We start from the raw sequence: 25,861 nt of genomic DNA, 5'->3' as shown, positions 1-25,861 counted from the left end.
TATATAATAGAGACAGTAGATCTAGCTGGTCTGTCATAATATAATAGAGACAGTAGATCTAGCTGGTCTGTCATAATATAATAGAGACAGTAGATCTAGCTGGTCTGTCATAATATAATAGAGACAGTAGATCTAGCTGGTCTGTCATAATATAATAGAGACAGTAGATCTAGCTGGTCTGTCATCATAATATATAGAGACAGTAGATCTAGCTGGTCTGTCATATATAATAGAGACAGTAGATCTAGCTGGTCTGTCATAATATTAGAGACAGTAGATCTAGCTGGTCTGTCATAATATAATAGAGACAGTAGATCTAGCTGGTCTGTCATAATATATAGAGACAGTAGATCTAGCTGGTCTGTCATATATAATAGAGACAGTAGATCTAGCTGGTCTGTCATAATATAATAGACAGTAGATCTAGCTGGTCTGTCATAATATAATAGAGACAGTAGATCTAGCTGGTCTGTCATAATATAATAGAGACAGTAGATCTAGCTGGTCTGTCATAATATAATAGAGACAGTAGATCTAGCTGGTCTGTCATATAAATAGAGACAGTAGATCTAGCTGGTCTGTCATAATATAATAGAGACAGTAGATCTAGCTGGTCTGTCATAATATAATAGAGACAGTAGATCTAGCTGGTCTGTCATATATAATAGAGACAGTAGATCTAGCTGGTCTGTCATATTATAGAGACAGTAGATCTAGCTGGTCTGTCATAAATAATAGAGACAGTAGATCTAGCTGGTCTGTCATATAATATAATAAGACAGTAGATCTAGCTGGTCATCATTATAATAGAGACAGTAGATCTAGCTGGTCTGTCATAATATAATAGAGACAGTAGATCTAGCTGGTCTGTCATAATATTAGAGACAGTAGATCTAGCTGGTCTGTCATAATATTAGAGACAGTAGATCTAGCTGGTCTGTCATATTATAATAGAGACAGTAGATCTAGCTGGTCTGTCATAATATAATAGAGACAGTAGATCTAGCTGGTCTGTCATATATAATAGAGACAGTAGATCTAGCTGGTCTGTCATAATATAATAGAGACAGTAGATCTAGCTGGTCTGTCATAATATAATAGAGACAGTAGATCTAGCTGGTCTGTCATAATATAATAGAGACAGTAGATCTAGCTGGTCTGTCATAATATAATAGAGACAGTAGATCTAGCTGGTCTGTCATAATATAATAGAGACAGTAGATCTAGCTGGTCTGTCATAATATAATAGAGACAGTAGATCTAGCTGGTCTGTCATAATATAATAGAGAGTAGATCTAGCTGGTCTGTCATAATAATAGAAGACTAGATCTAGCTGGTCTGTCATAATATAATAGAGACAGTAGATCTAGCTGGTCTGTCATAATATAATAGAGACAGTAGATCTAGCTGGTCTGTCATATATAATAGAGACAGTAGATCTAGCTGGTCTGTCATAATATAATAGAGACAGTAGATCTAGCTGGTCTGTCATAATATAATAGAGACAGTAGATCTAGCTGGTCTGTCATAATATAATAGAGACAGTAGATCTAGCTGGTCTGTCATATATAATAGAGACAGTAGATCTAGCTGGTCTGTCATAATATAATAGAGACAGTAGATCTAGCTGGTCTGTCATCATATAGAGACAGTAGATCTAGCTGGTCTGTCATAATATAATAGAGACAGTAGATCTAGCTGGTCTGTCATATTAATAGAGACAGTAGATCTAGCTGGTCTGTCATAATAATAGAGACAGTAGATCTAGCTGGTCTGTCATATAATAGAGACAGTAGATCTAGCTGGTCTGTCATAATATAATAGAGACAGTAGATCTAGCTGGTCTGTCATAATATAATAGAGACAGTAGATCTAGCTGGTCTGTCATAATATAATAGAGACAGTAGATCTAGCTGGTCTGTCATAATATAATAGAGACAGTAGATCTAGCTGGTCTGTCATAATATAATAGAGACAGTAGATCTAGCTGGTCTGTCATAATATAATAGAAAAGCTCCAAAATATGCCCTGGTCTGTCATAATATAATAGAGACAGTAGATCTAGCTGGTCTGTCATAATATAATAGAGACAGTAGATCTAGCTGGTCTGTCATAATATAATAGAGACAGTAGATCTAGCTGGTCTGTCATATTATAATAGAGACAGTAGATCTAGCTGGTCTGTCATAATATAATAGAGACAGTAGATCTAGCTGGTCTGTCATAATATAATAGAGACAGTAGATCTAGCTGGTCTGTCATATATATTAGAGACAGTAGATCTAGCTGGTCTGTCATATATATTAGAGACAGTAGATCTAGCTGGTCTGTCATATATATTAGAGACAGTAGATCTAGCTGGTCTGTCATAATAATAGAGACAGTAGATCTAGCTGGTCTGTCATAATATAATAGAGACAGTAGATCTAGCTGGTCTGTCATAATATAATAGAGACAGTAGATCTAGCTGGTCTGTCATAATATAATAGAGACAGTAGATCTAGCTGGTCTGTCATAATATAATAGAGACAGTAGATCTAGCTGGTCTGTCATAATATAATAGAGACAGTAGATCTAGCTGGTCTGTCATAATATAATAGAGACAGTAGATCTAGCTGGTCTGTCATATATATTAGAGACAGTAGATCTAGCTTGTCTGTCATAATATAATAGAGACCGTAGATCTAGCTGGTCTGTCATATATTAGAGACAGTAGATCTAGATGGTCTGTCATTTATATTAGAGACAGTAGATCTAGCTGGTCTGTCATGATATATAATAGAGACAGTAGATCTAGCTGGTCTGTCATAATATAATAGAGACAGTAGATCTAGCTGGTCTGTAATATAATAGAGACAGTAGATCTAGCTGGTCTGTCATAATATAATAGAGACAGTACATCTAGCTGGTCTTTCATAATATAATAGAGACAGTAGATCTAGCTGGTCTGTCATAATATAATAGAGACAGTAGATCTAGCTGGTCTGTCATAATATATTAGAGACAGTAGATCTAGCTGGTCTGTCATAATATAATAGAGACAGTAGATCTAGCTGGTCTGTCATAATAGAATAGAGAAAGTAGAAATAGCTGGTCTGTCATAATATAATAGAGACAGTAGATCTAGCTGGTCTGTCATAATATAATAGAGACAGTAGATCTAGCTGGTCTGTCATAATATAATAGAGACAGTAGATCTAGCTGGTCTGTCATATTATAATAGAGACAGTAGATCTAGCTGGTCTGTCATAATATAATAGAGACAGTAGATCTAGCTGGTCTGTCATAATAATAGAGACAGTAGATCTAGCTGGTCTGTCATAATATAATAGAGACAGTAGATCTAGCTGGTCTGTCATAATATAATAGAGACAGTAGATCTAGCTGGTCTGTCATATATATTAGAGACAGTAGATCTAGCTGGTCTGTCATATATATTAGAGACAGTAGATCTAGCTGGTCTGTCATAATATAATAGAGACAGTAGATCTAGCTGGTCTGTCATAATATAATAGAGACAGTAGATCTAGCTGGTCTGTCATAATATAATAGAGACAGTAGATCTAGCTGGTCTGTCATAATATAATAGAGACAGTAGATCTAGCTGGTCTGTCAATATAATAGAGACAGTAGAAACAGTAAATATAGCTGGTCTGTCATAATATAATAGAGACAGTAGATCTAGCTGGTCTGTCATAATATAATAGAGACAGTAGATCTAGCTGGTCTGTCATAATATAATAGAGACAGTAGATCTAGCTGGTCTGTCATAATATAATAGAGACAGTAGATCTAGCTGGTCTGTCATAATATATAGAGACAGTAGATCTAGCTGGTCTGTCATATATAATAGAGACAGTAGATCTAGCTGGTCTGTCATAATATAATAGAGACAGTAGATCTAGCTGGTCTGTCATAATATAATAGAGACAGTAGATCTAGCTGGTCTGTCATTATAATAGAGACAGTAGATCTAGCTGGTCTGTCATAATATAATAGAGACAGTAGATCTAGCTGGTCTGTCATAATATAATAGAGACAGTAGATCTAGCTGGTCTGTCATAATATAATAGAGACAGTAGATCTAGCTGGTCTGTCATATATAATAGAGACAGTAGATCTAGCTGGTCTGTCATAATATAATAGAGACAGTAGATCTAGCTGGTCTGTCATATATAGAGACAGTAGATCTAGCTGGTCTGTCATATATAATAGAGACAGTAGATCTAGCTGGTCTGTCATATATAATAGAGACAGTAGATCTAGCTGGTCTGTCATAATATAATAGAGACAGTAGATCTAGCTGGTCTGTCATAATATAATAGAGACAGTAGATCTAGCTGGTCTGTCATAATATAATAGAGACAGTAGATCTAGCTGGTCTGTCATAATATAATAGAGACAGTAGATCTAGCTGGTCTGTCATAATATAATAGAGACAGTAGATCTAGCTGGTCTGTCATAATATAATAGAGACAGTAGATCTAGCTGGTCTGTCATAATATAATAGAGACAGTAGATCTAGCTGGTCTGTCATAATATAATAGAGACAGTAGATCTAGCTGGTCTGTCATAATATAATAGAGACAGTAGATCTAGCTGGTCTGTCATAATATAATAGAGACAGTAGATCTAGCTGGTCTGTCATAATATAATAGAGACAGTAGATCTAGCTGGTCTGTCATATATAATAGAGACAGTAGATCTAGCTGGTCTGTCATAATATAATAGAGACAGTAGATCTAGCTGGTCTGTCATAATATAATAGAGACAGTAGATCTAGCTGGTCTGTCATAATATAATAGAGACAGTAGATCTAGCTGGTCTGTCATTATAATAGAGACAGTAGATCTAGCTGGTCTGTCATATATAATAGAGACAGTAGATCTAGCTGGTCTGTCATATATAATAGAGACAGTAGATCTAGCTGGTCTGTCATAATATAATAGAGACAGTAGATCTAGCTGGTCTGTCATAATATAATAGAGACAGTAGATCTAGCTGGTCTGTCATAATATAATAGAGACAGTAGATCTAGCTGGTCTGTCATAATATAATAGAGACAGTAGATCTAGCTGGTCTGTCATAATATAATAGAGACAGTAGAGTCTAGCTGGTCTGTCATAATATAATAGAGACAGTAGATCTAGCTGGTCTGTCATAATATAATAGAGACAGTAGATCTAGCTGGTCTGTCATAATATAATAGAGACAGTAGATCTAGCTGGTCTGTCATATATAATAGAGACAGTAGATCTAGCTGGTCTGTCATAATATAATAGAGACAGTAGATCTAGCTGGTCTGTCATAATATAATAGAGACAGTAGATCTAGCTGGTCTGTCATAATAATAGAGACAGTAGATCTACCTGGTCTGTCATTTATATTAGAGACAGTAGATCTAGCTGGTCTGTCATATATATTAGAGACAGTAGATCTAGCTGGTCTGTCATATATATTAGAGACAGTAGATCTAGCTGGTCTGTCATAATATAATAGAGACAGTAGATCTAGCTGGTCTGTCATAATATAATAGAGACAGTAGATCTAGCTGGTCTGTCATAATATAATAGAGACAGTAGATCTAGCTGGTCTGTCATAATATAATAGAGACAGTAGATCTAGCTGGTCTGTCATATATAATAGAGACAGTAGATCTAGCTGGTCTGTCATAATATAATAGAGACAGTAGATCTAGCTGGTCTGTCATATATAATAGAGACAGTAGATCTAGCTGGTCTGTCATAATATATAGAGACAGTAGATCTAGCTGGTCTGTCATAATATAATAGAGACAGTAGATCTAGCTGGTCTGTCATAATATAATAGAGACAGTAGATCTAGCTGGTCTGTCATAATATAATAGAGACAGTAGATCTAGCTGGTCTGTCATAATATAATAGAGACAGTAGATCTAGCTGGTCTGTCATAATATAATAGAGACAGTAGATCTAGCTGGTCTGTCATAATATAATAGAGACATAGAGACAGTAGATCTAGCTGGTCTGTCATAATATAATAGAGACAGTAGATCTAGCTGGTCTGTCATAATATAATAGAGACAGTAGATCTAGCTGGTCTGTCATAATATAATAGAGACAGTAGATCTAGCTGGTCTGTCATAATATAATAGAGACAGTAGATCTAGCTGGTCTGTCATAATATAATAGAGACAGTAGATCTAGCTGGTCTGTCATATATTAGAGACAGTAGATCTAGATGGTCTGTCATTTATATTAGAGACAGTAGATCTAGCTGGTCTGTCATAATATATAATAGAGACAGTAGATCTAGCTGGTCTGTCATAATATAATAGAGACAGTAGATCTAGCTGGTCTGTCATAATATAATAGAGACAGTAGATCTATCTGGTCTGTCATATATATTAGAGACAGTAGATCTAGCTGGTCTGTCATATATAATAGAGACAGTAGATCTAGCTGGTCTGTCATAATATAATAGAGACAGTAGATCTAGCTGGTCTGTCATATATATTAGAGACAGTAGATCTAGCTGGTCTGTCATATATAATAGAGACAGTAGATCTAGCTGGTCTGTCATAATATAATAGAGACAGTAGATCTAGCTGGTCTGTCATTATAATAGAGACAGTAGATCTAGCTGGTCTGTCATATATAATAGAGACAGTAGATCTAGCTGGTCTGTCATAAATAATAGAGACAGTAGATCTAGCTGGTCTGTCATAATATAATAGAGACAGTAGATCTAGCTGGTCTGTCATAATATAATAGAGACAGTAGATCTAGCTGGTCTGTCATAATATAATAGATAGAGACAGTAGATCTAGCTGGTCTGTCATAATATAATAGAGACAGTAGATCTAGCTGGTCTGTCATAATATAATAGAGACAGTAGATCTAGCTGGTCTGTCATAATATAATAGAGACAGTAGATCTAGCTGGTCTGTCATAATATAATAGAGACAGTAGATCTAGCTGGTCTGTCATAATATAATAGAGACAGTAGATCTAGCTGGTCTGTCATATATTAGAGACAGTAGATCTAGCTGGTCTGTCATAATATAATAGAGACAGTAGATCTAGCTGGTCTGTCATAATATAATAGAGACAGTAGATCTAGCTGGTCTGTCATAATATAATAGAGACAGTAGATCTAGCTGGTCTGTCATAATATAATAGAGACAGTAGATCTAGCTGGTCTGTCATAATATAATAGAGACAGTAGATCTAGCTGGTCTGTCATAATATAATAGAGACAGTAGAGTCTAGCTGGTCTGTCATAATATAATAGAGACAGTAGATCTAGCTGGTCTGTCATAATATAATAGAGACAGTAGATCTAGCTGGTCTGTCATAATATAATAGAGACAGTAGATCTAGCTGGTCTGTCATAATATAATAGAGACAGTAGATCTAGCTGGTCTGTCATAATATAATAGAGACAGTAGATCTAGCTGGTCTGTCATAATATAATAGAGACAGTAGATCTAGCAGGTCTGTCATATATATTAGAGACAGTAGATCTACCTGGTCTGTCATTTATATTAGAGACAGTAGATCTAGCTGGTCTGTCATATATATTAGAGACAGTAGATCTAGCTGGTCTGTCATATAATAGAGACAGTAGATCTAGCTGGTCTGTCATATATAATAGAGACAGTAGATCTAGCTGGTCTGTCATAATATAATAGAGACAGTAGATCTAGCTGGTCTGTCATAATATAATAGAGACAGTAGATCTAGCTGGTCTGTCATAATATAATAGAGACAGTAGATCTAGCTGGTCTGTCATAATATAATAGAGACAGTAGATCTAGCTGGTCTGTCATAATATAATAGAGACAGTAGATCTAGCTGGTCTGTCATAATATAATAGAGACAGTAGATCTAGCTGGTCTGTCATAATATAATAGAGACAGTAGATCTAGCTGGTCTGTCATAATATAATAGAGACAGTAGATCTAGCTGGTCTGTCATAATATAAAGAGACAGTAGATCTAGCTGGTCTGGTCATAATATAATAGAGACAGTAGATCTAGCTGGTCTGTCATAATATAATAGAGACAGTAGATCTAGCTGGTCTGTCATAATATAATAGAGGATAGTAGTTCTAGCTGGTCTGTCATAATATAATTAGAGACAGTAGATCTAAGCTGGTCTTGCATATATATAGGACAGTAGATCTAGCTGGTCTGTTCATGATATAATGAGACAGTAGGATCTAGGCTTGGTCTGTCATAATATTAGTAGAGACAAAGTAGATCTAGCTGGTTCTGTGTCCATTGATATATATAAGACAGTAGAATTCTAGCTGGTCTTTCATTAATATAATTGTGACAGATAGATTCTAGCTGGTCTAGCATATATATGTAGAGACAGTAGATCTAGTCTGGTCTGTCAGTGATATATAAATAGAGATGTAGATCTAGCTGGTCTGTCATAATATAATAGAGACAGTAGATCTAGCTGGTCTGTCATATATATTAGAGACAGTAGATCTAGCTGGTCTGTCATAATATAATACAAGACAGTAGATCTAGCTGGTCGGTTCATAATATAATAGAGACAGTAGATTCTAGCTGGTCTGTCATATATATTAGAGACAGTAGATCCAACTGTCTGTCATTAAAATAAGAGCAGACAGTAGATCTATTTAGCGTCTGTCATAATATAATAGAGACAGTAGATCTAAGCTGGTCTGTCATGGATAGATAAATAGAGACAGTAGATCTAGTGGTCTGTCATAATATAATTAGAGACAGTTAGAATTCTGGGCTGCTTGTTCATTAGATATAATAGAGGACAGTAGATCTAAGCTGTTCTGTCATAATATTAATAGAGACAGTAGATCTAGCTGGTCTGTCATAATATAATTAGGACAGTTAGATCTTAGCTGGTCTGTCATAATAATAATAGAGACAGTAGATCTAGCTGGGTCTGTCATATATATTAGAGACAGTTATATTCTAGCTTGGTCTGTCATATATATATAGAGACAGTAGATCTAGCTGGTCTGTCATAATATAATAGAGCCAGTAGATCATAGCTGGTCTGTCATATATATTATAGACAGCTAGATCTAAGCATGGTCTGTTCATAATGATAATAGAGACAGTTAGAGCTAGCTTGGTCTTGTCATAATATAATAAATATAGAGACAGTAGATCTAGCTGGTCTGTCATAATATAATAGAGACAGTAGATCTAGCTGGTCTGTCATAATATAATAGAGACAGTACATTTAGCTGGTCTGTCATAATATAATAGTGACAGTAGATCAGCTGGTCTTTCGTAATATAATAGAGACAGTAGATCTAGCTGGTCTATGATAATATAATAGAGACAGTATATCTAGCTGGGCTGTCATGATATAATAGAGACAGTAGATATAGCTAGTCTGACATATTATAATAGAGACAGCAGATATAGCTGGTCTGTCATAATATTATAGAGAAAGTAGATCTAGCTGGTCTGTCATAATATAAAAGAGATAGTAGATCTATCTCCAGACAGAGAGACAGGGAGTGAGGGAGATAGGGAGACAGGGAGGGAAGGGAGACAGGGAGGGAAGGGAGACAGGGAGGGAGGGAGACAGGGAGGGAGGGAGGGAGACAGGGAGATGCAGAACAGTTGGAGCCTACTTTACTAAGATAATAAGGACTGGAACCAATGACGAGACAGGAAGAAATGTTACTATTATAGAACAGGTGATGAATATAGAGAAATGTTACTATTATAGATCAGGTGATGAATATAGAGAAATGTTACTATTATAGAACAGGTGATGAATATAGAGAAATGTTACTATTATAGAACAGGTGATGAATATAGAGAAATGTACTCACCTCCACCTTGTCCGAGGCTACAGTATACCAGTGTACTCAACAGCACTGAAACACACAGAGAGAACTATCACTATGGTACATGATGTAAACACTGAAACACACAGAGAGAACTATCACTATGGTACATGATGTAAACACTGAAACACACAGAGAGAACTATCACTATGGTACATGATGTAAACACTGAAACACACAGAGAGAACTATCACTATGGTACATGATGTAAACACTGAAACACACAGAGACAACTATTACTATGGTCCATGATGGAAACCCTAAAACACACAGAGAGAACTCTCACTATGGTACATGATGTAAACACTGAAAAACACAGAGAGATCTATCACTATGGTACATGATACAAACACAGGGCTGGACCACAGATATTAATTTCCTTAGCAGTCAGAAGTAAGAATCCAACTCTGTTGGATTTCCATCTGCAGTGGAAAGTGCATTTTGCTCTACGACCCCCAAAGTGTCGAGGGATTCGTCTGAAGTCATTCAGCTGTTCATTCAGAACTGTTTGGGCTACAAACTCATATGACCCCACTATGGAAGGGGAGACTCAGATACAAACTAATATGACCCCACTATGAAAGGAGATTCTCAGTTACAAACTAATATGACCCCAAAATGTAAGAGGAGACTCTCAGCTACAAACTAATATGACCCCACTATGGAAAGAGGAGTCTCAGCTACAAACTAATATGACCCCACTATGGAAAGGGGAGACTCAGCTACAAACTAATATGACCCCACTATGGAAAGGGGAGACTCAGCTACAAACTAATATGACCCCACAATGGAAAGGGGAGACTCAGCTACAAACTAATATGACCCCACTATGGAAAGAAGAGACTCTACGACCACCACAGGTGTCAAGCGACTCGTCTGAAGGTAACCATCACATACAAATGAATGGAATAGACAAAAATATTCCCTTTCTTATATCAAATCAAATGTATTTATATAGCCCTTCGTACATCAGCTGATATCTCAAAGTGCTGTACAGAAACCCAGCCTAAAACCCCAAACAGCAAGCAATGCAGGTGTAGAAGCACGTGGCTAGGAAAAACTCCCTAGAAAGGCCAATACCTAGGAAGAAACCTAGAGAGGAACCAGGCTATGTGGGGTGGCCAGTCCTCTTCTGGCTGTGCCGGGTGGAGATTATAACAGAACATGGCCAAGATGTTCAAATGTTCATAAATGACCAGCATGGTCGAATAATAATAAGGCAGAACAGTTGAAACTAGAGCAGCAGCACAGTCAGGTGGAAGTTGAAACTGGAGCAGCAGCATGGCCAGGTGGACTGGGGACAGCAAGGAGTCATCATGTCAGGTAGTCCTGGGGCATGGTCCTAGGGCTCAGGTCCTCCGAGAGAGAGAAAGAAAGAGAGAAGGAGAGAATTAGAGAACGCACACTTAGATTCACACAGGACACCGAATAGGACAGGAGAAGTACTCCAGATATAACAAACTGACCCCAGCCCCCCGACACATAAACTACTGCAGCATAAATACTGGAGGCTGAGACAGGAGGGGTCAGGAGACACTGTGGCCCCATCCGAGGACACCCCCGGACAGGGCCAAACAGGAAGGATATAACCCCACCCACTTTGCCAAAGCACAGCCCCCACACCACTAGAGGGATATCTTCAACCACCAACTTACCATCCTGAGACAAGGCTGAGTATAGCCCACAAAGATCTCCGCCACGGCACAACCCAAGGGGGGGGGCGCCAACCCAGACAGGATGACCACAACAGTGAATCAACCCACTCAGGTGACGCACCCCCTCCAGGGACGGCATGAGAGAGCCCCAGCAAGCCAGTGACTCAGCCCCTGTAATAGGGTTAGAGGCAGAGAATCCCAGTGGAAAGAGGGGAACCGGCCAGGCAGAGACAGCAAGGGCGGTTCGTTGCTCCAGAGCCTTTCCGTTCACCTTCCCACTCCTGGGCCAGACTACACTCAATCATATGACCCACTGAAGAGATGAGTCTTCAGTAAAGACTTAAAGGTTGAGACCGAGTTTGCGTCTCTGACATGGGTAGGCAGACCGTTCCATAAAAATGGAGCTCTATAGGAGAAAGCCCTGCCTCCAGCTGTTTGCTTAGAAATTCTAGGGACAATTAGGAGGCCTGCGTCTTGTGACCGTAGCGTACGTGTAGGTATGTACGGCAGGACCAAATCAGAGAGATAGGTAGGAGCAAGCCCATGTAATGCTTTTTAGGTTAGCAGGAAAACCTTGAAATCAGCCCTTGCTTTGACAGGAAGCCAGTGTAGAGAGGCTAGCACTGGAGTAATATGATCAAATTTTTTGGTTCTAGTCAGGATTCTAGCAGCCGTATTTAGCACTAACTGAAGTTTATTTAGTGCTTTATCCGGGTAGCCGGAAAATAGAGCATTGCAGTAGTCTAACCTAGAAGTGACAAAAGCATGGATTAATTTTTCTGCATCATTTTTCGTCATATATCTCGTATAGGAGACTGACAACCAAAAACAATATGTTAGCTGACCAGAACCACACTTTTAAGAGGATCTATACAACTATATAGATATTAAAAATATATATATAACCATATAGATTTTGAACCATATTGACAATATACTATATAGATATTAAACTATATAGATATTAAACTATATAGATATTAAACCATACAGAGATTAAACTATATAGATATTAAACTATACAGATATTAAACTATATAGATATTAAACTATATAGATATTAAAGTATATAGATATTAAAGTATATAGATATTAAACTATATAGATATTAAACTATATAGATATTAAAGTATATAGATATTAAAGTATATAGATATTAAATTATATAGATATTAAACCATATAGATATTAAACTATATAGATATTAAACTATATAGATATTAAACTATATAGATATTAAACTATATAGATATTAAATTATATAGATATTAAACCATATAGATATTAAACTATATAGATATTAAACTATATAGATATTAAACTATATAGATATTAAACTATATAGATATTTAACTTTATAGATATTAAACTATATAGATATTAAACTATATAGATATTAAACTATATAGATATTAAACTATATAGATATTAAACTATATAGATATTAAACTATATAGATATTAAACTATATAGATATTTAACTATATAGATATTAAACTATATAGATATTAAACTATATAGATATTTAACTTTATAGATATTAAACTATATAGATATTAAACTATATAGATATTAAACTATATAGATATTAAACTATATAGATATTAAACTATATAGATATTTAACTTTATAGATATTAAACTATATAGATATTAAACTATATAGATATTAAACCATACAGATATTAAACTATATAGATATTAAACTATATAGATATTAAACCATATAGATATATTTAAAATATTCAATGTTCAATGTAATAAATTATATCATTGAACATTGAATCATATATATATTAATCCATTTAGATAATATTCAACTCACAGAGTTCCATCTCAACGTGTTGATCACTAACTGTATCTAAACTCTAGTGACTTGTCGCCTGTCCATCACCCCACCTCTCCTCTCCATCCATCTATACTTCCTCTTGAGATGGACTGAATGGTGTGAAAGATGTGTGTGACAGAATGAGGGGGCCTAGAGAGAAGAGAGAGAGAGAGAGAGAGAGAGAGAGAGAGAGAGAGAAATAGTTTGAAAATTATATATAGTAGAGAGGGACAGAGAGAAGAGAGTCAGAGAGAGTCATGTTCAGTCTGATGTCCAACCTGGAACTGAGTGAGTCATGTTTAGTCTGAAGCTACTATTAAAGCCAAAAAGAAAATACATTACAATTATATATTTTACTTTATAAGGACTGATTGCTAAGTTAAGGCTACCAAGCTTGCTAGGACAGCTACCACGCTTGCTCGGACAGCTACCAAGCTTGCTCGGACAGCTACCAAGCTTGCTAGGACAGCTACCAGGCTTGTTAGGACAGCTACCAAGCTTGCTAGGACAGCTAGCAAGCTTGCTAGGACAGCTACCAAGCTTGCTAGGACAGCTACCAGGCTTGTTAGGACAGCTACCAAGCTTGCTAGGACAGCTACCAAGCTTGCTAGGACAGCTACCAACTTGCTTGGACAGCTACCAAGCTTGCTAGGACAGCTACCAAGCTTGCTAGGACAGCTACCAAGCTTGTTTGGACAGCTTCCAAACTTGCTAGGACAGCTACCAAGCTTGCTAGGACAGCTACTAAGCTTGTTAGGATAGCTACCAAGCTTGCTAGGACAGCTACCAAGCTTACTAGGACAGCTACCAAGCTTGCTAGGACAGCTACCAAGCTTGCTAGGACAGCTACCAAGCTTACTAGGACAGCTACCAAGCTTGCTAGGACAGCTACCAAGCTTACTAGGACAGCTACCAAGCTTGCTAGGACAGCTACCAAGCTTGTTAGGACAGCTACCAAGCTTACTAGGACAGCTACCAAGCTTGCTAGGACAGCTACCAAGCTTACTAGGACAGCTACCAAGCTTGTTAGGACAGCTACCAAGCTTACTAGGACAGCTACCAAGCTTGCTAGGACAGCTACAAAGCTTGCTAGGACAGCTACCAAGCTTGCTACTATGGTTATTCCTGTAAAAGTTGTGTCGACCTGCAGCAAACATAAACATGACCTACAGTACATAGTAAACATGGTAAAGTGCCTAATTCCTTACATAAGGGAGAGCAGGCCATGTCCAGACTTTATATGTGACCTCAAGTACTCATTAACTCTGTCTTCGTTGATTTTTCTGGGTTGCATCAGTCATGGACAGAATCTTCTGAGGCACAGTATTAATGATGAACACCCAGAGGTTCACTGGTAAGCCACATTTGCCTCTGGATCCATCCCAGGTGGTATTCTGTGTCCACTCGTGGTCTCTCTATTTGGTTACACATCCATGGAAGAGCAGAACAGCATAACAGTCTGGGTGGCCCTTGCTGTGCCTGGTAAGCAGTTCGTCAAGTTCTGCTGTCAGAAGAGGAATGGAAATGTCAGGGTGAACCGGCGACCTGACGATCTCGCCACATATGAGCAGAATTGTACCGCCCTGAGCCACAATTGATTACAGTGGACTATGATAGAAACGGTAGATCAATTAAGCATTAAAAGTGACTCCAACACACAAATGCTGCGTACAGAAACACATGTTAAGAATCTAGCAAAACTAACCGCTTTCTTTGGGAACCATGCGTTATTTCGGTGCGGCCCATTGTCCAGCCCTTTGTCCACTGATCTCCATGGATGGTTGTCCGCATGGTTGTTTGCTCTGCAAAAACACATTCACGTTTTTAGCACACAATTATCGATTTATTACACAGTGTGCCTACACGTTGATAGGCTATATACATTTTTTAAAGAGTACAAGGACAGAGAGCTGTTTGGCATCAGAGAGCTGTTTGGCATCTGTGTTGGCTCTAAGACCATTTAACCCTTTAACTAAGGCGGTTTCTGTGCTGTGGTGGGCACCAAAACTAGATTGGATTTTTTTTTAAATACAGTTGGCAATTTTAAAAAAAATTGCTGTTTTTGCATAAGAGGTTGGAGATTGGCCAATAATTTCTAAGAGCTGAAGAATCTAGATTCCTTTTCTTCAGAAGGGGTTTCACCATAGCAGTTTTTAGTGCAGTGGGGAAAAAGCCTGTGAACAGGGAGGGATTAACAATAGCTTGCACTTCTTCAGATATGCAATTAAAAACTGTGTTGAAGAAGGTGGTGGGGATAGGATGGAGAAGGTAAGTGGAAGTATAGGTTGTGATGTCACTTTCCTCAACATGTCTGTGTCAACCAGGGAAAATAAATCCATAGTGCCTTTGTGTGGTAGGCTACTGCACATATCATCAGACTTCTAGTCAGGTCTTGACTGATACCCAGTCTAATGTGGGTTATCTTATCTCTGAAATATGCTGCAAACTCATCACATTTAAATGTGGAGGAAAGTTCACATAGGTTTGGGATGGTAGGATTTATCAGGCCATCAATGGTGGAGAAGAGCACTCCCTAATTATTGTGATTATTAGTGATCAAGTTTGTAAAACGAGTCCATCTGGCATTTCCAATGGCCTTGTTATATATGATGCTCTCTCATTTCTGGGGCGGCAAGTTCAAACCCCCGAGCTGACAAGGTACAAATCTGTCGTTCTGCCCCTGAACAGGCAGTTAACTCACTGTTCCTAGGCCGTCATTGAAAATAAGAATTTGTTCTTAACTGACTTGCCTAGTAAAATAAATAATAAAAAATAATAAAAAATTCTAATGGCCTTGTTATATATGATGCTCTCTCATTTCTAATGGTCTTGTTATATATGATGCTCTCTCATTTCTAATGGTCTTGTTATATATGATGCTCTCTCAGAATATCATAATGGACCTGCAACTTTGACTTCATCCAATTCCGCTCTGCTTTTCTGCAATTTCTCTTTAATTGATTAGTTTTCTCACTCATCCAACCTTTTCCAACTTTACTGGATCTATGGCATTAATGGTTGCCCTTAGTTTAATATTAAAGTTATCAACAAAATCACCACAAGAGGAAGGCAGAATAGGTGGTGGAATATTGTTCAGACACTCAATTAACCTTTTGTAACTAGGGGGCAGTATTTTCATTTTTGGATAAAAACCGTTCCTGTTTTAAATGGGATATTTTGTTTCGACAAGATGCTCGACTATGCATATAATTGACAGCTTTGGATAGAAAACACTCTGACATTTCCAAAACTGCAAAGATATTGTCTGTGAGTGCAACAGAACTGATGTTACAGGCGAAACCCAGATAAAAATCCAATCAGGAAGTGCCGCATTTTTTGAAACCGCTTCATGCCAATGACTCCTTATATGGCTGTGAATGGGCTACGAATGAGCTTACGCTTTCTACGTATTCCCCAAGGTGTCTACAGCATTGTGACGTCTTTTTACGCATTATTTTGAAGAATAGCCGTAAGGGACCACATTCAGCAAGTGGTCACATGATGGCTCCCGCAGAAAATCTTGCGTAAAGTACTGAGGTAGCCATTTTTCCAATCGCTTCTTATGAGAAACCAATTGTCCCGACGGATATATTATCGAATAGATATGTGAAAAACAAATTGAGGATTGATTCTAAACAACGTTTGCCATGTTTCTGACGATATTATGGAGCTAATTTGGAAAAAAGTTTGGCGTTGTAGTGACCGATTTCTCAGCCAAAAGTGAAGAACAAACGGAAGCTATTTCGCGTACAAAAATAATATTTTTGGAAAAAAGGAACATTTGCTATCTAACTGGGAGTCTCCTGAGTGAAAGAATCCGAAGTTCTTCAAAGGTAAATGATTTAATTTGATTGCTTTTCTTATTGTCGTGAAAATGTTGCCTGCTGCCAGCAGAGCCTAGCTTAGCATTGTGCCATGATAAACTTACACAAATGCTTGTCTAGCGTTGGCTGTAAAGCATATTTTGAAATCTGAGGTGACAGTGTGATTAACAAAAGGCTAAGCTGTGTCTCAATATATTTCATTTGTGATTTTCATGAACAGGAAGATTTTCTAGGAAGATTTATATCCGCTGCGTTATGCAAATTAGTTTCCGGCGATGATTACGCTCCCGGATCCGGGAGCGTAATATTTTTGGAAAAAAGGAACATTTGCTATCTAACTGGGAGTCTCCTGAGTGAAAGAATCCGAAGTTCTTCAAAGGTAAATGATTTAATTTGATTGCTTTTCTTATTGTCGTGAAAATGTTGCCTGCTGCCAGCAGAGCCTAGCTTAGCATTGTGCCATGATAAACTTACACAAATGCTTGTCTAGCGTTGGCTGTAAAGCATATTTTGAAATCTGAGGTGACAGTGTGATTAACAAAAGGCTAAGCTGTGTCTCAATATATTTCATTTGTGATTTTCATGAACAGGAAGATTTTCTAGGAAGATTTATATCCGCTGCGTTATGCAGTAGTGGGTAGTATCAAGAAGTTTTAAATCTGTAGCAACTTCAGAGGTCAGTGTTTCTTAATAATGGGTTCAGTATTACCCTGTTATGGGTAACAAGGTAGTATAAATCCCCAGTGGTGATCAGAGAAAGCAGCATCAACTATAGAGGATATGTCAATAGAAAACCCCTTGGTAATAACCAGGTCCAGAGTATGGCTGTGGTTATGGGTGGGTCCAGTAGAAAACCCCTTGGTAATAACCAGGTCCAGAGTATGGCTGTGGTTATGGGTGGGCCCAGTAGAAAACCCCTTGGTAATAACCAGGTCCAGAGTATGGCTGTGGTTATGGGTGGGCCCAGTAGAAAGCCCCTTGGTAATAACCAGGTCTAGAGTATGGCTGTGGTTATGGGTGGGCCCAGTAGAAAGCCCCTTGGTAATAACCAGGTCCAGAGTATGGCTGTGGTTATGGGTGGGCCCAGTAGAAAGCCCCTTGGTAATAACCGGGTCCAGAGTATGGCTGTGGTTATGGGTGGGCCCAGTAGAAAGCCCCTTGGTAATGACCAGGTCCAGAGTATGGCTGTGGTTATGGGTGGGCCCAGTAGAAAGCCCCTTGATAATAACCAGGTCCAGAGTATGGCTGTTGTTATGGGTGGGCCCAGTAGAAAGCCCCTTGGTAATGACCAGGTCCAGAGTATGGCTGTGGTTATGGGTGGGCCCAGTAACATGTTGGATAAAGTCCATAGAGCTAAAATGATTCACAAATTCAATGGCCTTGGAGTCAGTCTCTTTGTCAACATGAATATTAAAATCGCCCAACACAATGATTTTATCATACTTCTCAAGGACAATAGACAATAGTTTAGAGAAATCGGGAAAGAAAGTGGGCTATACAGGGTTATGGCCAGCACTGGTGGCTGGAATGTTAACAGTATAATATGATGCTCTGGTCTGGTGGCTGACATTTAAACAGTATAACATGATGCTCTGATGGCTGACATTTAAACAGTATAACATGATGCTCTGGTGGCTGACATTTAAACAGTATAACATGATGCTCTGTCTGGTGGCTGACATTTAAACAGTATAACATGATGCTCTGGTGGCTGACATTTAAACAGTATAACATGATGCTCTGGTCTGGTGGCTGACATTTAAACAGTATAACATGATGCTCTGGTGGCTGACATTTAAACAGTATAACATGATGCTCTGGTCTGGTGGCTGACATTTAAACAGTATAACGTGATGCTCTGGTCTGGTGGCTGACATTTAAACAGTATGACATGATGCTCTGGTGGCTGACATTTAAACAGTATAACATGATGCTTTGATGGCTGACATTTAAACAGTATAACATGATGTTCTGGTCTGGTGGCTGACATTTAAACAGTATAACATGATGCTCTGGTCTGGTGGCTGACATTTAAACAGTATGACATGATGCTCTGGTGGCTGACATTTAAACAGTATGACATGATGCTCTGGTGGCTGACATTTAAACAGTATAACATGATGTTCTGGTCTGGTGGCTGACATTTAAACAGTATAACATGATGCTCTGGTCTGGTGGCTGACATTTAAACAGTATGACATGATGCTCTGGTGGCTGACATTTAAACAGTATAACATGATGTTCTGGTCTGGTGGCTGACATTTAAACAGTATAACATGATGCTCTGGTCTGGTGGCTGACATTTAAACAGTATAGGATGATACTCAAAAGACCCAGAGTCACCATATGAAACTTCTTTACAACTGACAGCATTAGTAAAAATAGAGGCTGTTCAGAGCAGGAGATCTGTGGCTGTTTGAGGTTAGAGCTATTTGTGAACAACATCACCCACACCCCCTCCCCTTTGTTGACTGCTGCAGCACGGTCTATTTTAGTCTCCATGGGAACCTTCGCATACTGTATGATGTACATTCAGACTTCTAAACACTTAAAACACCAGTCAAACACATGGTTGTATCAGTCATTATAATTGGACTGTATGTTGGGGTGTATAAATGTATCTACCTACACATTAACTGAGACATGTTGGGGTCTATAACTGTTCCTGTGGTGTTGGAGGTCTTCACTGTAGTAGACTGGATCAGCTCCTCTGTCCCTCACTCATCTCTCTCTCCTCTCTCTTTACCTAGTGACCCTGTTCATCAGAACATCATGGTGTTGGAGGTCTTCACTGTAGTAGACTGGATCAGCTCCTCTGTCCCTCACTCATCTCTCTCTCCTCTCTCTTTACCTAGTGACCCTGTTCATCAGAACGTCATGGTGGATGGAAAAAGATGCTCTCTTCAGCAGCGGTGAATAACCACAACCCTGTCAGTCCATCTCTTTACTTCTCCTTTCTCTTCTCTTCTCTCTCCCTCCTCCCTTTTTCACACCAACACACTTATCTTTAGACGCTGCAGCCTTGACCGCCATCAACAGCAACAGAGAGGTGTGAAGTTTCCACAACAGAGTTAGAGTTAGTTTATCATGTACTTCTCTTTAGATGCTGCGGCCTTGACCTCCATCAACAGAGTTAGAGTTAGTTTATCTCTGGGGCGGCAGGGTAGCCTAGTGGTTAGAGCATTGGACTAGTAACCGCAAGGTTGCAAGTTCAAATCCCTGAGCTGACAAGGTACAAAATCTGTCGTTCTGCCCCTGAACAGGCTGTTCCTAGGCCGTCATTGAAAATAAGAATTTGTTCTTAACTGACTTGCCTAGTAAAATAAAGGTAAAGAAATAAATTTTAAAAACACCACTGACTGGAACCATCAAAAACAAGACTTGGTTTATCATGAGAACATACAGACACCACTGACTGGAACTATCAGCAACAAGAGTTAGTTTATCATGAGAACATACAGACACCACTGACTGGAACCAGCTGACAGTATCAGTTGTAAAGGCTCCATTACTACTAACAGAAGGAAAGTTGTAGTGTTATGTCCATGATGAATGATGTAAAGGCTTCATTACTACTAACAGATGGACAGTTGTAGTGTTTTGTCCATGCTGAATGATGTAAAGGCTTCATTACTACTAACAGAAGGAAAGTTGTAGTGTTTTGTCCATGATGAATGATTGTAAAGTCTTCAATGTGTTTTATATAGTAATTGTTTATGTCCAATTGGATATTTCTATAATGTAATTGTGTGTGTTTATCTTGAGCAACACCAGTTTATGGTGCCAACTTACCAAATAAAGCTTCCTAGACCAAGTGGTTCTATGTGTTGTATCCTGATTTAACCACTAGATGGCAGTGTTCCATGTGTTGTATCATCATCTGTCCACTAGATGGCAGTGGCTATTGTTCTGTCACTCAGGGGGACAATACGTCACCTCAAAATCTACAGGGAGAGCTAGAAAGTTCAAGCCCCTTGGGTGCTGCCATAGATTTACATTAGAAGTGCCCATCCAAGAAGGCTCAAGGTCACTGGCCGCAGACAAATTAAATTCCCGCTATATCTACCGTAGCTTTGATTGGACTGATCATTTCAACATCGTGCTTTCAAAATCTAATTCCAAGTCGAGAGCTCTGACCGGAAGATCACTGACATCAGGTTTTTTTTTCAGAAAGCACCGTAAATCCAGAGAATGACACAAGAACCGCCACCTCCAAAAATGTATTGTATGCTGCTGCATAATGATGTAATATGCCAGGTAGATATGTAGCTGTAGCTAAGAAAGTAATACTAAGGGTATGTTGTCTAGTAGCCCATGTGCCTCACCCTAATAATTTGGTCCCTTTCCCCTTCATACACGTCAAATAACACAATTTGACATGTGCCTCACCCTAATCCCAATCCTCGTGAGTATTAGCTAGGTAGCCACTTGTTGTTCGCCTTTTGGAAATGAACTTCAGTTAATGAAAATAAATTGCTAGCCAGCTACTTAACCCTGTTGTCCAAAGCTAACGTTATAAGCAGCCAGCTAGCTTCATCTGGCTAGTGAGGCTCGATCGGACCGGGTTATGTGTTGTGAAGGAAGCCACAATAAGGATTAGGCATAATAGTGGAATTTGCTGTTTGCCTTCAAAATAAAATTACCTCTTTGAAATTTGATGCAGAGGGTTACAATTGGTGGAATCGTGCAATATTTAGACTAGATAGTGTTAACAAGGTTGGAATGTGAACCAATGAAATGGGGAATCAGTCTACTCGGTGACACCCACAGAACACAACTGTGAAGAGTTTCCGCAAATATTAGCGTTGTAGCTCTCATCGCTGGACTGTGACTGTGTGAAATCACCTCCCCAGTCAGCCTATTGTGTGTATTGACATTCATATTGCACTGTACAGCTTTACCTAAGGAGTGGGGATCAATGAAATTGAATATCAGTCTACTCAATACCCAATATATTTTTTCTCAACATGTTTTTCCTCTGGAATAGTGTTCAATACAGATAGGTTGACAAGACATGTTGCTCAATTCAGTTGTTTCAGAGTCCCACAAAACATTTTTTTATTTAACTAGGCAAGTCAGTTAAGAGCAAATTCTTATTTACAATGATGCCCTACCGGTGATCAGTGGGATAACTGCCTTGTTCAGGGGTAGAACGACATATTTTTACATTGTCAGCTCGGGGATTCGATCCAGCAACCTTTTTGGTTACTGGCCCAATGCTTTAACCACTGGGCTACCTGCCACCCCAATAAGAACTACGCTGTTCTCTGGGTGTCACTGAGTAGACTGATACCCCATGTCATTGATCTACAATCCATAGGTAAGGCTGTACAGTGAAATAAGTATCATAATAATAATAATATAAGCCCCCAATGCAATTCTGAAGTCTAATACATCCAGAGTAAATTCAACAGATTTTTGTCAAATTAACAAATTATTTTATTTGGTTGATTTTATATCACATTCCAACCTTGTTTAGTATACTATTTGTATTAATTTGCATCACAGTCAATGACATACTTTTATTTTGAAGGCTAAACACAAAGTCCACTATTGTGGCTAATCCTTATTGTGGCTAGCTTCACATAGATGGGTCCGACCAACATTAATCAAATAAGAACTGTCTTATAAATTAGGTTTATTTTAGATGATGACACCTAGCTAGATAGTTAGCTAGCTAACTATAGCTACTAAAACAGATTGTCATTTTGTTTTTGGGGAAGAACATTGTTTGCATCCTTGAGTTAGCCACATTTTATGACCAGCACTGTTGGTGCGCGAGACAACTTTACCAGCATCATAGCATATTTGTATCGATGAATCATTGTGACATATGAAATACGAGTGAATCAGTGTAATCAGTGTGTAATAACTATGTAAAAAAATTAAGCAAATTGCTAAATTATTATGTGACGCGCAGTAAACACACAATACCCCATAATGACATAGTGAAAACAGTTTTATTTTGTTTTTTGCAAATTTATAAAAACTTGAAAACAGAAATATGTTATTTACATAACCATTCAGACCCTTTGCTATAAAACTTGAAATTGAGCTCAGGTCCATCCTGTTTCCATTGACCATCCTTGAGATGTGGAAAACTTCCAGAAGGACAACCATCTCTGCAGCCTTCCACCAATCAGGCCTTTATGGTGGAATGGCCAGACGGAAGCCACTCCTCAGTACTCTGCACATGACAGCCCTCTTTGAGTTTGCCAAAAGGCACCTAAAGACTCTCAGACCAGAATCAAGATTCTCTCGTTTGATGAATAAGATTTAACTCTCTGGCCTGAAAGTCATGTTTGGAGGAAACCTGGTGGTGGCAGCATCACTACAGTGAAGCATGGTGGTGGCACCATCCCTATGGTGAAGCATTGTGGTGGCAGCATCATGCTGGGGGAAGTTTTTCAGTGGCAGGGACTGGGAGACTAGTCAGGATCGAGGGACAGATGAACGGAGCAATTACAGACAGATCCTTGATGAAAACCAACATTGTCATCGTTATAGTGCAATTTCTGTATTGTTTAGTGTTGTGTTGTGTCGTGTCGTGGCTTTGTTGGCATGAATTACACTCATTTTATGTTGCTGCATGATACTTATCTAATGATTCAGGAATAATTCAATATTAGAGATATACTCAAGATATATATATATCTTTCAGCATGACAACGATCCCAAACACACCGCCCGGGCAACGAAGGAGTGGCTTCGTAAGAAGCATTTCAAGGTCCTGGAGTGGCCTAGCCAGTCTCCAGATCTCAACCCCATAGAAAATCTTTGGAGGGAGTTGAAAGTCCGTGTTGCCCAGCAACAGCCCCAAAACATCACTGCTCTAGAGGAGATCTGCATGGAGGAATGGGCCAAAATACCAGCAACAGTGTGTGAAAACCTTGTGAAGACTTACAGAAAACGTTTGACCTCTGTCATTGCCAACAAAGGGCATATAACAAAGTATTGAGATAAACTTTTGTTATTGACCAAATACTGGTTTTCTGGATTTTTTAGAAGATACTTAGAATTTAGAAGATACTCAAGGCCCTGGGGGCTGTAAGGGGGAACCTGGAATGGAGCATTTAGAAGATACTCAAGGCCCTGTGGGCTGTAGGGGGAACCTGGAATGGAGGATTTAGAAGATACTCAAGGCCCTGGGGGCTGTAGGGGGAACCTGGAATGGAGCATTTAGAAGATACTCAAGGCCCTGTGGGCTGTAGGGGGAACCTGGAATGGAGTATTTAGAAGATACTCAAGGCCCTGGAGGCTGTAGGGGGAACCTGGAATGGAGCATTCAGAACAAATTCAAAAACAGGATACATGATTGAGAAAAGTAATTTATTTAATTCTACATACATACATAATTCTACATAATTCTACAAAGACAAAAGCAAAATCTTACCTAGATCATTTATTTAAAAATAATGTTTTTGCACAAAATAACCACAATAAAACAATAGGCCTAAACTAGTTTAATGTATAAATCAAATCAAATTATGATGAATTACTATAGAGAACAAAATTGGAAAATAAAGAAAATAATTATAATAATTGAATTCTCCTCTCCTGTATGTTTTCTATCTCTGTAACATGTAACGGTATAACATTATACTGAACCTGTAACAATAATGCCGGAACCACAACACCAATCAGTTGATCTGTATCGACATGAGAAGTGAAGGCATTTACAATGTATCAACCATAATGCTATACAGTATATGACCAGTATATGACTGATGTTAAAGGACAGCTGCTGAATGAATAATACAACACACATTATATTGAAACACATTCCAATCAGAATAATACATGTATCAGTTAATAGATCACATTTGATCAAATGCCACTATTGTTCCAGCAGGTGGAGCTACAATGTAACAACATACAGCATTGTGACTCACAGTTCTATATTAGAATTCCATGAGTTCCATTCTGATGGTTGTTATGGTGATCAGGTGATCTCAGCCTCACCCTTCTTCTACACGATCACCTGTTCAACACAGAAGTAGCTCATCAGTGTGGCCATGTATTTACTTATCCAATACAGAACCACTAAGAAATGTAAATCATATCAGATGATTTACTAGTCAATACTGTGCTACTTAGAATCCTTTCATATTACTTCCAATGGGACTCCTGATTATGTACAGTTCTGCCTTATCAATACCAGGGCAATTTACAAATGATCAATACCAGGGCAATTTACCATTTATCAATACCGGGGCTATATACTATTTATCAATACCAGGGCTATTTACCATTTATCAATACCTGGGTTATTTACTCCTTATCAATACCAGGGCAATTTACTAATTATCAATACCATGGCCATTTACTATTGATGAATACCAGGACTATTTGCTATTTATCAATACCAGGGCTATTAACCTTTTATCAATACCAGGGCTATTTACTATTTAGCAATACCAGGGCTATTTACTATTTTGCAATACCAGGGCTATTTACTATTTATCAATACCAGAGCTATTTACTAAACAAGGGCTATAACAGTTATCAACACTTTACAACATGGTTCAATCAGAGCTACAGTTAACAACACATTACAACATGGTTCAATCAGAGCTACAGCTATCAACACTTTACAACATGGTTCAATCAGAGCTACAGCTATCAACACTTTACAACATGGTTCAATCAGAGCTACAGCTATCAACACATTACAACATGGTTCAATCAGAGCTACAGCTATCAACACTTTACAAC

At 38.3% G+C, this 25,861-nt stretch overlaps 2 protein-coding genes across 4 annotated transcripts in view; one reads left to right on the top strand and one right to left on the bottom strand.

Moving 5' to 3' along the window:
- LOC116353897 (Fc receptor-like protein 5) overlaps window positions 1–25,861 on the top strand; it is a 238,553-nt gene that overhangs the window by 62,142 nt on the left and 150,550 nt on the right. The gene's annotated exons all lie outside the window — the stretch shown is intronic.
- Window positions 24,457–25,861, bottom strand: part of LOC109884581 (Fc receptor-like protein 5) — a 28,088-nt gene continuing 26,683 nt past the window's right edge. Inside the window, exon 7 of the mRNA XM_031791568.1 lies at window positions 24,457–25,127. Coding sequence (XP_031647428.1) covers window positions 25,105–25,127 — 23 coding nt within the window. The 3' untranslated portion in view covers window positions 24,457–25,104. The remainder of the gene's footprint in view (window positions 25,128–25,861) is intronic.

Source organism: Oncorhynchus kisutch, linkage group LG16, assembly GCF_002021735.2.
Source record: "Oncorhynchus kisutch isolate 150728-3 linkage group LG16, Okis_V2, whole genome shotgun sequence".
Taxonomy (NCBI): domain Eukaryota; kingdom Metazoa; phylum Chordata; class Actinopteri; order Salmoniformes; family Salmonidae; genus Oncorhynchus; species Oncorhynchus kisutch.
The sequence above is the reverse complement of the archived record's forward strand: the minus strand, read 5'-3'. Positions and strand labels throughout refer to the sequence as shown.